The following is a 14194-nucleotide window of genomic DNA, read 5'->3' as shown; positions in this document are numbered from 1 at the left end:
TTACACATTCAATTTTATGAAAATTGATTCTGGCTTGTGAGATTTTTGGCAACCGGTTATTAAAAATAAAGAAAAGCTGCAAGAATAGAAGAATATTTAGATTTTTTTTCTTTTTTCCAGTGATACTCTCTCAGAGGTTAGTTAATGTTCACAATGACATTAAGGGAAAAATGTCATGTAGTACTTTCATGTTACAAAAATAAACAGCCTCATCACGTGATGTGATTTGACAATGGCAACTAAAATAACACCGAGGCTAAATGATTATTCCTACAGACACGATGATTGAAGCTAAAGAAGCAAAACCAATCGGAGAAAAGTTTTAGTGAATGACAGCAAAGCAAGGAGCCTTTTGTAAACTAAATGAAGAGTGAGTCCTTAAAGTTTAGATCTGTTTTATGGCATTCCTTCATCAGCTTTAGTTGGCTTTTGTATTTTTATGAGTGACATCTGTCAGAAAAGCCACAGTGCAAACAAAACACAAAGGTTGTGAAAAGGGACAAGCAAATATCGCTCATAAGTAATGAATGAAGAATGTATAGAAATTCACTTCAACAGCAATGTGAACTTGCAACACCAACAAAGAATGCATCATGTGTACAAAATCCCAAAGCAAAAAACAAAAACCTTCTACATCTTTTTAGCAATTAGCTCGTCTGCATCTACATATTTATAACAATGTCTAATTGCTGGATATTCTGTATGAATAAGTTTACAGTTGTTTTCTCTCAGCTTTGGCACAGCTTAATGCCAGTGTGGATTTGAAACCATCTAGGAGTGTAGGTGAGGCTTAATCCATGTGGCACAATCGTTGTTTAGTGGAGTGGATCAAACAGAGATGAATCCTTGAGGAGAACGTTTTTTTTTTTTTTTGTGAACTCGTGGTTGGCGTGCTTCTCACTGGGACTGTGCAGTTGGAAACCACTTGTACAAATCCTCTTTATTGAGGCAATAAGCACACCCCACATTGTGCATTCTTCTCATTTGAGAAGCTACCAAAGCATTCTGAGATTTGTTGACCTCATTTCCTTGTTGAGATATTGGTAGTTCACAAACATTCATTCATTCTGTGGTTGTTAAGTCTCTTCTCACGAGAAAAAGAAAAATAATCCAATCTTTCGGCTTCACGGGCCCTTTTATACTCCTTTCTCTTGGTCTTGCATCTATGTACAATATTACATCTGATCCCATTGTCCCTTGAGGTTAAGGACCAGCTCAGCAAACTGTGGGGCCAGCAGCACCAAGGCGCAGACAGAGGAACCATGGACATTTACAAAGAAAGGCAGAAATGGAACAAAAGTGGTGTGATAGACACGGAGAACCTGAAGCACATGTGATACAGTCAGATGACATAGAACAATGTGTCACAGTGGTCTGTCCATCTGTCCATCTATACCGTCAAGATACACAAGTTGGAATTAGCTTAACAAGACCAATCAGAGGAGTCTTTTGCATCCTTCAAGGCAGCGTAGCCGTCCATGCGTGTCACTACATGTTCAGTCCAGCTGTTTCTTACATCTGCCCCGATGGCAGCCATGACCGAAGATTGAGATCTGCATCACGGCAGAATTTAGATCTCTAGTGTTTGTTTTCTACCTTCTTTTCTCCATCTTAGTAGTTCACCTTGGTGACCGCTCTTTCCCGACCGCCACCCTCACCAAGCTGGTTGACGGAGCGCTTGCGGTTACGCTTAAATTTGTTAAGGTCCTTGTCGAAGACCTCACCGGAGCGCAATGCGGAGACCAGGTCGTCAAACTCTCCACAGACCTCGTCTGAGGCTCCGCCCTTTTTAGCCCGTCGTTCTCGCTCCCTCTGCTCCTTCAGCTGGAGAAAAATTAAAGGAAAGGTTTTTATACAGGACAAAAAGAAGATATGTGGTGAGGTTCATTCTTCTAGTCGCACCATGATTTCCATCCGTGCCCTCCGCTCCTCTTCTTCTTTGCGCCGCTGCATGTTCTCCAGGTCCTGCCGAGCTTCGCTGAACGACTGCAAGAAGGTGTCGAAAATCCCAAAGAAATCGTCAGGCTGCATCCTCCGTTCTTCCTCTCCAAAGTGCTTCAGAGATTTGGCAAACTGCAAAGAACACGTTGCACTTTTATACAATGACATGAAAAAAACTCAAAACTGGCCTGCATACAGATATAGTTACATAAATGAAATCATATATGAACTGAAACAGATTATTTCTTGTCTCATTTTGCATAAATTATCTGAATTGGCACACATTTCTTAGACAGACATTCATGAGCCTGCAAGTTCTTGAAATTAAATTCTACTGGTATGCACAATACATATTCTGAAGATCTGCAGGAACACACAAAGGAGCAGAGCGGCTGCGTGATTGGACCACCGTATGTCCGCACTGTTCTGTCCAAGCTGTTCAGAACTCTGAGCCAACATGAGGCCTGCAGCCAAACGTTCCTCCACACTTAGCGTTTAACTGAATCACAAACAGTAACCTCTGACATAAAGTGCTCCAACACTCTGCTTTTCATTTGGAGGCCAAAAACTTCTCCTTATTTTAAAACTTTACAGAGTTAACATTACAAATGAATCGGTATACATATTTATAATTTATGCAAATGTTGAATTTTATTTTGGTGTCTTCCTTAAAAAGTTGATCAAACTTTTTGATGAGTAACAAACCATTATTTCTTCTCATCTACTAGCATTGGTCACTTCCTGTCTGAAAAGCAGCTTCGGCTGCTAGTAGTTTGGAAAAAGCTGCATTGTGTGCGCATTTTGTGATAGTGTACTCTTGTCAGAGTAACTATGGTATGTTTCCAGTGAGACTCCAGAGGCGTTGACTGTTCTAACTCTGTGTGGGAATCCAGTGACAGAACATTGTATTGCTCTTGTTTATAGTTTTCTGTATGTGGTCTTTGCGCCGTGACAAAACGGAGTAGCTTTTTCTTCCTGATGATGCAAAACCATCCTGTCATTATGGGCCTGGTCTCCATGACAACCCCACCATCATCCCTTCCCTCTGCTAGTAATTATGTCTCTGGTCAAATTGGTTTCCTCTTGTTCCCCCTTGGGCCTGCTCTAAATGAGTAAATACTATAACACTCCATGGAATGAAGAATATGACTCCCCTCATCTCACACAACAAAACAAAGCCAAAAAAAGGTTTTACTACTCCATATTGAATGTGCTTCTGAAAAAACACTCAAGGGAAACCTGATCTTGAAATGGAAGAGTGAACAAAATACTGCGCTTGGATTAAATGTTCTTATTGTATACAAATGGAAATGGTTAATCTTGATCCCTAAAAAAGTACTCCAATACCCTTCTATGGACCTAAAAGGAGTGGGTTCATACATTTGTCAGCTGGTTGTTTGGTTCATGAGAGACTGTCATAACAATATGTGCACATTTGCGTAGTTTTGATGAAGAATCCAAACAAAAATGGTCCAAAATAAACCAGTTTACCACTTCACTGAAAGCTATAAACCCAGATCTTGTATTTAGAATCAGAAAACATCTGTGCTTGTAACCCTCATAACCTCTGCGGCCTCGTTTGTGATGTGCACAGTAATGTCTGTAAAAGAGACACACCTCTGCTGCCATGAAGCTTTATTAGCCTCAGCGGGCTGCTCAGTCTGTTTCATTATCCTCCACCTTCTTGAGGGTGAAACACACATCCCGACTTCCATATTTGTTTTCCACTAGAAGCCTACGAAAACGTTGGCGAGCCTTGAGAAGCACAGAGTTAATGTGTATGACTCTCCACTTACCAACACACAGACACGCATATCTGTGTGTTTAGCGTCTGGGTCAGTGAACACAGGTTCTTTTGTTTTACTGCACTAACTGGTGCCCCATTCATCCAGTTCATCGCCCATGACGTCTAAACTATTTTCCCTCCAATTTTCACCCCTCCTTGAACAAATAATTAAGTGGAAGGGAGGTTTTACATTAAACCAAGAGCCCTTCCTTCTATCTTTCACTCTATCTGTCTTATGATGTGTTGAATCCCCTTACAGCAGTTTAGGGCTCCAGCATCGTTAAAGGAGAGAGGGCAATTTGTCCAACAACAGTCCGCAAGATTTAAAATCATACAGTGTGCTAAATGTGAACGAAACCTCTGAAGGCCCTCAAATTAAGCATGTTCACGTAAATCTTTTCAGAACTGACTTGCTCTGACAATCCCTCAGACCTGCTGACATCTTCAGCTGACATGCTTCCTATCATACATCAGTTCTTGAGCCAGCAGGGTTCAAAAGGCCAGTTGTTCCACTTGTAAATGGAAGGAGTGGGGATTTAAAATGCTAACTTAAGGAGACAAAGACAAAGCGAAGATGTGGGAGGGGGATTCCTGGCTAATCTTTCAACTTGGGGTTTCCCAACCATGCTTAAGTTATCCCACCAGACTTAAAGGGATGTCCAGATGCTTCACGCTTCTCAAATTCCCTTCTTTCAGCCTGTCCAACATGAAGGATTGACAGTAAGGATATCTTTTCATGGATGCATTAAAGCCACCCACATAGACATATTATGAACCTACAATATATTGGTCTTTTAAACCCCGCTAAAAGGATATAGTAAAAATCCAGCCTTCCATGGCATGTGCGAATGAGATTTTAAAATATTTTTATTGGGATATTATGCTCTTGCTTTAAGAAATATTCCACAAGCGAACGAATGCTGCTTTGGAGATCTGGTGAGATTAAAAGAAAAAAAAAAAAATCTGATTTAAAAACATTACTAATTTTACTGTAGCATTGAAACCCATGGAGCACTGGGGTTTTTCGAGGGCCCAAACTAATGACTTCAGTTGGGTTTGAGTTTAAAAGTGGAACGCTTAACGATTACCTTGTCCTTGGCTTCACTCAGCTGGTCCTCCAGTTCAGAGAAGCTGAATCCAGCCACAGTGATGAAGTCACTGATCACAGCCACAAACTTGTCCCCACGCTCCCTCGTCCTGCTCTGCTGGTAGTGCAGCTCCTGGTGGGCAGCAGAACATCACACATCAGACTAAAGACAAGTGAGTTTAATCATTGTTTTACTGCAATATACATGATTCTGCTCTGTGTGAAAGTCACAATGTTTCTGAATTGTGCACGACAACGTCACGGAGCAACAGTAAACCTGTCACCCTGCTGTCCATCTCTGCACTGCTCGAAAACATAATTACAGGCAAGAAAAGAACCAGCAGCAGAAGACGAGCGTGACACAAACTCACCGCCTCGAGAGCCTTCAGCCCACTTTTTATATTGTGTACTTCTTTTTCCAACTCTGACAAACTGAGGGGGAAAAAAAGCAAGCAACGATCATCTTTAATAATTGTACTTAGCATTTATTTAGTAATTTGCAAGTCAGAGAATTTTGAAAATGAAAAGACCAACTCACTGGATACTTTGTATCCAAATACTTTTTTAAAGCACAGCTGGATGTGTTTTTGTTTTCAAAAACTGATGCATTAATTATTGTAATTTTTTTCCACAGTAATATTTTGTGCACTTACTTGACTTTGGCGGCTTCAGGCACGCTCCTGAGGTCCTCCTGGATGTGCAGCGCGTCTGGGTAGTTCTTCTCAAAGATCATGATCAAGTAGTGCAGCATGGTGATGCTCCTGTCAAATCACAAGCATCATTTAACTAAAATAACACAGGTGATACTCCACAAATATTTAATTAAAAACTTGGATTGTTTGGATCAGTTTTGACTTTATAAGTTTGTGGTTGTTTTATTCATTCATTTCAAAACTGAGGTGTAAATTTGAGAATATATTCATAATAAGTTACGCTGAAATTGTTTGGTTTCAGATGCTTTAACACTTTATTTTGTAAAATTTTATAAATAAGTATAACATTTTTAAATACTTTTTATATCACAAAATATAATGTAGATTTTTTTGTTTGTTTGTTTGAAACGCAAATTTTCTGTTAAGTGTTGACATATGCAAGAATTGCAAACTATGTCAGAATGATTTTCCCACAATGCAAAGCTGCAATTATACATGCATAAAAACTAAAAACTTCAAAAAGAAATTACATGTGTATTAGATTATTACAATTACTTTTTTTGGCACATGTAATTGTATGGATGTGCTGTTGACAGGTTACTATTGCAACACTCCCACAAATAGTAACTCAGTTCTCAGGGAGATAATGTGAATATTACAACTATGACATGAATCAGAATAGATCGGTACTACTTATTCACTTAGAAGCACTGCATGTCGATAGCACACATATTTGTGAAATTGTTGCCTATTTTTGCCATCTAGCTGCAGAATGCCTGCCTAAAAGTCAGAACATACAGAGGAATTGGGTCACAGCACTGAAATAAGTGAGTCTTGCCTCAGCCCATCTCTCAGTTTACATGGAGGCGCTTTTGCTTTGAGGGAAATCATGCCACAGTAGTTCCTGTTACCATGGAAACCATGACTGTTCAGACAGCATTTCATTCCTCCTGAAAACAAGAGAACTCCCACATGCTGGACTCCAACGTGCATAAATCTTCATTAGCAAAGTTGAAAAACATTACTTGGTTCTGCAGACTTAAAAAAAAGTTTATGCTGGAGCAAAACTGTTAAAATAAATATTTTGGAAAAAAGATTGGGAGGATGGAAACCCAATATTATAAGGGTTGTATTATTGGGTATCCATAAGGTCACACTGCAGACACTGATTCTTGTAAAATGTGTTTGACATCCGTGTGTCCATAAAAAAAGTAAAAGATGAATTTAAATTTTTGTCCAGATCCCCCTCTGACCCACCTGTCAATGCTCGACTTTGTGTCGACAATCTTATTCAGACTGGAGACCTTGAATCCGTAGGCGTTACCCCTCTGACCTTTATTCATGAAGTTACCGAACGCCAGCACCACCTCCAGGACCTGAGTCAGACGTTTACTCCGGACCACCTCCACCGATGCATTCAGGATGGCTGATGGAAAACGGAGACAGAGATGCAGCTGGGAAGATCATTCAGCAAAACCTGCATGTGTTCAACCTTTTATGTTGCATAACAAACTGGAATTAAAAGATTTCCTTCCACTTTCTTACTTCACTCAAACCCCACTGGGACACAGAAAGTCATACCTCAGCTCGTGTTGCCGTAAAGTTTCCTACATTTTTAACATCCCTCACGATGAGTGATCAATATTCTCCACAGCAACCAGCAGCATGGTGCAGAAACATCACCTTCTTCCATTCATCAATAAAACAGCACGGCAAAGGGAATATCCCAAACATAGCTCAACTCTGTCCTTTTCATTCCCTCTGAGAACAGAGTCTGGCAGAGTGCAGGTGGTTCCCCGTTTCCACAGAGGAAACCTCAGTGTGACTGTGAAAATCATTAACAAACTTCATGTTATGGTTACAGTTCTTTCTGCTGTGATAAAGCATGAGAACCGATCTGGCAGTGCTGACAAGACACTACTGTTTTTAAAGTAAATGCTTTGATTAAAGATGCTGGGTGGTCCGCAGAAATACGGCTCGTCTGAATTACGTGATGAAGCAACATGAATAACAAAACAGCAGGAAATCTTTACATCGATGAGCAGTGTGGTCAGATGATTTTTGCTTTCAACAACAGCAATTAGGTTCTTTTTTTCTTCCTGGCAGTGAATAAAATGTACGTCAGAATACATTAGTTTGACCTCAGGCTAGAATAAACTGAACGTGTGACCAAAATAAAAATAAAAAAAAATCTGCAGCACATACAGAAATGAACTGTCAGTCAGCACTCGCCGTGAATAAAACGCTGCCGACAAAAGTAGTGTGATGTGTTCATCAAAGCCCAGCAGGTCTGGCTCCAACAGCAAACTGTGACAGCTCAGTCGTGACAGCTAATGTTTGTGTGCGCACATATGTCTTAAAGCCACACTGGATGGCCTTTTCCTCCATCTTTGAAGTGAGATTCAGGGATTACAACATGAGCCAGCTTTCCAAAACAGCCTCCCTGGAAACTTCAATACTGGCTGGAAAGAGAAACTACATAAAAACAATTTAAAGTTGCCCATCATGAATACATGCACATGTAACTATGCAATTCAGATTAACTATAACCTAAAGACGTGTTTTCCAATTTTCTCATGTCCTGCTTGCTTTGTGGATTTAGTTTTATTTAAAAAAAATAATAATTAAATATGCATATTATATGGAGATTAATAAGGCAGACATATGACAGAGGGTGAAATTATGTATCTGCCAGTGTGTTGCAGAAAGTAATCCGTTTCTTCAAAGCTGGGAAACTGTTGGAAAGTTGCGCCACCAGCATAGCTACATATTTAATCCCATCTGTGTTATTTCTACAACCCACTCAGATAAACTGAAATCATACATCCAATGTGTTTACAAGAAAAATACATACTTTTAAACATCAGATTTTAGAAAGACTGTCAACATGTCTGTTGGGACATCACCAACCCTTTTTTTTTTCCCCTCACTCGCTCTCGAGCAAGACAGCTGCTTTTCTTTCCTCTCCCGTCCTCCTCCTGCTTTTTTGTTCTCTGTCTTGTGCATCAGAGCTTCTATTTACACATCTTCTGAATCGTAAACTACTGTCATGGATCTGGTCAGCTGAACTTTCAACGCAATCGATAAATTTTTCAACCAAGCGACAGGATCCTGGAGAACCCTCATGCCCCGCTGAGACACACGCGGCAGGGTACGTCATGGATCCGTGAGGGTTTGGAAGTTGATGTGCCTTTCCGTATCGTCTCAGGAGGATGCCAAAGACTTTTATATAATTGGAATCATGATAGCAGGGTTTCTGCTTTTTGGCACCGGCAGATACCTATGTTATCGGCTATTAAAGAAGACGGTGGCAGCAGTTTTGGCTATGGCAAAGCTGCCGACCTTAAGCGAAGGTTTGGTTTGTGCTTTGAGCATTCAAACTCAGCTGATTTACAAGCTAAACCATGAAATGGAAATGATTTGTGAGAATCGCAGGCCACTTGCAGCTTCTGGGACTCGCCAGTATGTTAGGGACGACCTTGGAGGGAGCTAATAAGCACGGACCAGTGGAATACTCACAAATTTGGCCATTTTGGATCATCGAAACTACTAGCAGAACTCAAGGCTGACAAGAAATAACAGTCTGCCTGAAATCCCCCACCCCCGAGAACTTCTGTGAATGCTTATCAGAGCTGTGGCAGCTGACATCAATATCTTAACAGGACTATGATGCTATCTGGAAGTGCTTCATGGACAAATCTCACCGTCTTGTTGTCAAATGCACATGTAACGTGTCTATAAATGTGCTTGCTGGTAGAGTTTCTTGATGTCTTAAATCATGTCCTGGTAAGGACAAGGTATGAAGAAATCTGTTTTGCAATACCACTATCCTCTCCTCATGGCCTTTTCCCCTTTTCTATCTAAAAAAACAAGGGGCCACGCTCTTAGGAGCAGCAGCAACGTGCACTCCGCCCATCTTTTGGACGACTGCATGAACATATTCTCACTGTACTTAGGTGCAATGATAATAAAGCGTATTCTGATTCTGATTTCAGAGGACTGATGATGCATACATACAGAAGTCAGTAAAAGTGCCACGATGGAGACAAGGCTTCTAAAGCACCTTCCAGTTTTTGCTTCACAATAGTTTTTCCTGAAAAATGCTGGAAAAACCATTATTCTCATGTTTGTTCCCGTATAGTTGTCCTTCACACTTTCAGCAAGAGCCTCATTTGAGATTAACCAAAAAGCTGCACAGAAATGACCAGCGGTGATCATTTGTTGCATGGATTTCTGTCCATTGTAATCCCAACTTCCTCCAATGTCTTAGAAGTAGAAAATGATCTCATGCAATTAAGTCAGCTGCAGGTTTTAGATATATGCTACACAAACTTTCCATCAGTTGCACAACATTTGGAAGATTTCTAGTTTTTACCTGATCCAGCTGACTGGTGAAATATCAGCTCAGCAGTAGCAGATTTAATCAAAACGATTCTGCTGGAGAAGTTACTAATTCTGATGGTCTGGTTTAGAACAGTCATGCTGAAATTTTGTTCAGAAAGGATGAATACATCAATTAAACCCAACAAAATCGGTTTAAATGACAGCTCCTATTTATTGTAAAGTACCATTCAACATTTTAGAGTTTACTCTTTAGGTATGTAACCCAAAGCCCAAGAGTATGCTAAATATGAGGAGTTGTTAAATGAAGTTTTCCAATAAATGAACTATGAAGCAGCTGGTAGGCTAATATGGCTTATAATGCACTGAGGCCAAAGTTCATATAAAATAAACAAACATTGGATTTTAAATTATCTGTCTTTTGTTTTGAAAGTGGAAGATTGATTAAAAACCAAAGCAAGTGACAAAATCTGCATTTCTTATCATTTTCTTTTGTTTCTTAAATCAGTCGATATACGTCACACAAAAATAGACAGGTCTTTTCAGAAATTCGAATGTGTTCTTTTTCAGTAAAAAAAAATAAATAAATAAAAAATAAAAAAAATTACAATTTTTCTTTTGTCAACTACCAGGTATATATAAAGAAAATATAAAATAAAATAAAAATACAAATACAATACTTTGATAATTAAAGTATATCTAGAGTTCTGTCATAGATTTGTTTTTATCATAATTTTCACGAGGGGAGTTTATAAATGCAAAAAAGCAAGCGGATTTCAGATTATATGGGCATTATAAATGGTAAATGGACTGTACTTTCTATCTTATTTCAAGACACTCAAAGCGCTTTACACCACAATCTGTGTCCTCATTTACCCATTCATACAGCACTCTACTAGATCACTACAAAGCTAATTGAACAAATCATTCTAAAGAGACTAATCAGTGCTTTAGATCACATTCATACACTGAAGGGACACATCAGAGGCTATGAAGGGTTCAGTGTCTTGCCCAGGGACACTTCGACATGTGACTGCTGGTGGATTCGAACCCCCAACTCTCGCATTGGAGGATGACTGCTCTAACCACTCAGCCACAGCCGCCCATATATAACAAACATATATCCAGAATATTATCCCTATATTAAACAACCACAGAAACTTTGTTCTGATTTATGGATTTTATAAGGAAGCCAGCTCTTTCATGTTTGTCCTTACCTTCAACCTTTGGCTTGGTTTCAGCTAAACGCTCTGCAAACTTCTTCTTAAAGAACAGAGCCTGCAGTCTCTGCTGGTAGTGGTCGATCCTGATGAGGCAAACAAAGAGGTAAAAAGGAGGTGGTGAGCGAGACAGAGGGGTAAGTTACATTTGTCTTTAGGGGAGCGGAACTTCAAAGCTAGAAGTCAACCAATTGTGCAAAACTCCCTCTCACTTTACACAGTTTCACATTCATCTAAAGGGCTCTCATCAAAAAGAAGTGTTTGACTAAAAAGGGAGTGAGCTGTTCAAACAGGGTCAAAGGATATTAAATGGCCCAAAAAACCATGATGTATTCCCGAGACCCGAGAGATGTGGTCAAAGAAAAATGACAGTGGACAAGATTACATTTAATTTAATAACCCCTGCAGAATGCACGATTAGGGATAAAATGGACTAAAAATAAAAGGTTTCTGTTTTAAAAAAAAAAAAATTCCCCACACTAATGGGACCACAGGCCTCCTGGGGCATTTAGAATTTCAGTTCTTAGCTAAATAATGAATCACAAAAGAGTTTGATGTTTGTTCTTGATGATTCCTTTTGAACAGATACACACTCTGCTTATAAAATATTTAAGGCCTGATTAGAGTTTTTAATCTACGCAAGATCTGCATATTTCTTAAACTGGATCATGCAAACTCTGGTGTGACATTTAAGTCTTACCCTTTCTTTTCAAACTTTTCAGCTACAAAAATGTAATCTAAAGAAAAACACATATTGAACATTTTGTTTGTCATTTACAGTTTTAAGGTCCATTCCTCTCTGCTGTGCTTGCGCTCTACCTGTAAAACCAGTTTGTTTTTCCCTGGCTCTGGATTATAAACATGCAGTTCTTTTTTGCATGTATTAAAGTACTGTAATGTAGGTCTTCAGCACTGAAAGCATAGCTGTTTCGAAAATACTCAATGCAACCCAGTAACTTCAATGTTCTTCTGATGTTGGATCATAGAATTTTTAATACACAAACTGTATTAGAGTTCTAACATCCACTATATAAATTCACTATAAGGGCTGTAAATAAACAATAAAAATAAAAAATAAAAAAGTTGCACTAAATCCAACGAGGCTGATCACACTCACTATCCTGACCTGATTTTTATTCACATAAATACAGATTAATGAGAATCTATGCAACATAGAAGATGCAGGTAAAAAAAAAAATATGGGAACATTGTTTTCCCTGTGCTTCAGGAGTTCATGAAAGCAGCTTTGAAGCTCCTACTTTTAACATATACAGATTAGGAGCTCTTCTGTTCTCCAATTGGATATTTCCAGGTCTTTACCCTCATTATGGAAAACAAAAAATGCACAACACCTACAGTATCCAGCTGGCTCTGGCTGCGTTTACTCAGACACATTTCTACATTAAAAACACTAGGAGGAGCCAGAGGAAGCTGATTTTTATTACATGTTATTTTATTTACTGACCATTTCAAAGCAAAATACATATATATATATATTTACTAAGATCCACTTTAAGTATTAACTGGCTTTGACCGGACAGAAAATGTAAACAGAAAAACAAAAGCAAACTCTGCTATGACTGGAGGCAGAGTGCGTCATTTGTACCTGCTCATTTCAAAGAGGAAGCGGTCAGCCCGAGCCATCCTCTCCAACTCATGTTTGTGCTCTTCCAGAAGATCAATATCACTTTTCTCTGGGACAAATTTAAGCAGCTGCAAAGATACGAGAACGTAAATGAACATGTTTACAACTGAATTCAGATTAAACTACCAATTGTGGCAAACTACTAATGTTTATCAACTGTATATCCATTAAAACCTTGGGATAACTACATTAGATGTCTTATATCTGATACTATTTACAACAATACACACACAGACAACACAGACAGGCAATATTTCATTATTTCAAGAATCTTTAGAGGCTAGCGTTCTAAAATTATTCTTGCTTGCCTAAAAATAAAAATCTGTCCATATTATGTTAACATGGCTTAACATGAAACAAACCTGCTCCAACATATCTTTGGCCAACTCCTCTCTCTCGTCCATCTCGAGTATCGCCCTTTTTATTTCCTCATTTGTCATTTTTAACCTGAAAGTAGGAGGAAAATATTCAATGAAAATGCACAACGACAACAGTGATGCTCTGAAACCCAGTCTGAAGTAGTGAAAGCCACCCCCCGGAGCTCTGCCAGCTGTTTTCAGTGTGTCTGATCAGCGTTACGTGTGCTGGGTTACGATCAATAACAGCATTGTTAGTCTGAGCATCAGAGCCTTATTGACCATCTGCTGACCCCATTTGGGTCAGGGTCATTCGCCATCGACACGAAAGAGTTCAGGGAGCATGCTGCATGTTTTGTCTGCCACACAAAGGGCTCAGGAAGTCTGTTTATTGATCTGTAGAGTGGTGTCAGCATTCATATTCTCAGAGGAGCTCAGGACCATTGCTGTTTGGAGCGTTGAATGGTGCCCATATTGCCGAGTGGATCTTAAAGGATGGCGATTGATTCCCGTTCAGATGTAGGGTGAGCCCCGAGGGAACGGGGTTAATTATATACATCTTTTATATGAGTAAACATGAACAACTTAGCACGTGAATAGTTAATAATTGACTGATGTGGCTTAAATTTCTATTTAAATTTTTAAAAAAAAAGCTTTATATTGCAGCTTCATACAGTAAGACATAAGTAAATGCATTTCAGTTTTGCACAACATTAAATGCATGTTTGGACACTAAAGTATTGACCACTTTGCAACATTGCCATTACATCACTTTGAAGACATTCTGGCATTGAAGATACCAAAGAATTAAAAGTTTCAAATATTTTATCTAAAAAACTGTCAAACTTCCTTCATTATTTTTATTTATTATGTCTGGCAGTCTTGAAATGCAGTAATGAATTAATTTAACTTTTTATTTAGAGTTTAGACTGTCTGCAATAACATTAGGTCAATATAAATTCTCTCTCTTACACACTCTCATGCTTTCGCTCTCTAACTAATGCTTTCGCTCTCTCCCTTGCATGCTCTCTCTCTCGCATGCTCTCCCTCTCGTTCTCTCCCTCACCTGCTCCCATCTCTTGTTCTCTCCCTTTCTATATCATTCTCCCCTTCCCTCCCGTTCTCTCCCTCCTTCTTGTTCTCGTTCTCTCCCTCCTTCTTGTTC

At 39.2% G+C, this 14194-nt stretch overlaps 1 protein-coding gene across 5 annotated transcripts in view; it reads right to left on the bottom strand.

Annotated features, from left to right (window-relative positions):
- Window positions 1–594: 594 nt before the first annotated feature.
- daam2 (dishevelled associated activator of morphogenesis 2) overlaps window positions 595–14194 on the bottom strand; it is a 92299-nt gene continuing 78699 nt past the window's right edge. For all 5 annotated transcript variants that reach the window (XM_037694883.1, XM_037694886.1, XM_037694885.1 and 2 more), the window contains 9 exons: window positions 13036–13120; window positions 12635–12741; window positions 11026–11114; window positions 6725–6893; window positions 5468–5575; window positions 5186–5246; window positions 4816–4947; window positions 1903–2073; window positions 595–1824 (listed from right to left, as the gene is read on the bottom strand). In XM_037694883.1, coding sequence (XP_037550811.1) covers window positions 1612–1824; window positions 1903–2073; window positions 4816–4947; window positions 5186–5246; window positions 5468–5575; window positions 6725–6893; window positions 11026–11114; window positions 12635–12741; window positions 13036–13120 — 1135 coding nt within the window. In that variant the 3' untranslated portion in view covers window positions 595–1611. The remainder of the gene's footprint in view (window positions 1825–1902; window positions 2074–4815; window positions 4948–5185; window positions 5247–5467; window positions 5576–6724; window positions 6894–11025; window positions 11115–12634; window positions 12742–13035; window positions 13121–14194) is intronic.

The sequence above is a fragment of the Nematolebias whitei genome, chromosome 21 (assembly GCF_014905685.2).
Source record: "Nematolebias whitei isolate Nwh7 chromosome 21, NemWhi1, whole genome shotgun sequence".
In the NCBI taxonomy this organism is placed as follows: Eukaryota; Metazoa; Chordata; class Actinopteri; order Cyprinodontiformes; family Rivulidae; genus Nematolebias; species Nematolebias whitei.
The sequence above is the reverse complement of the archived record's forward strand: the minus strand, read 5'-3'. Positions and strand labels throughout refer to the sequence as shown.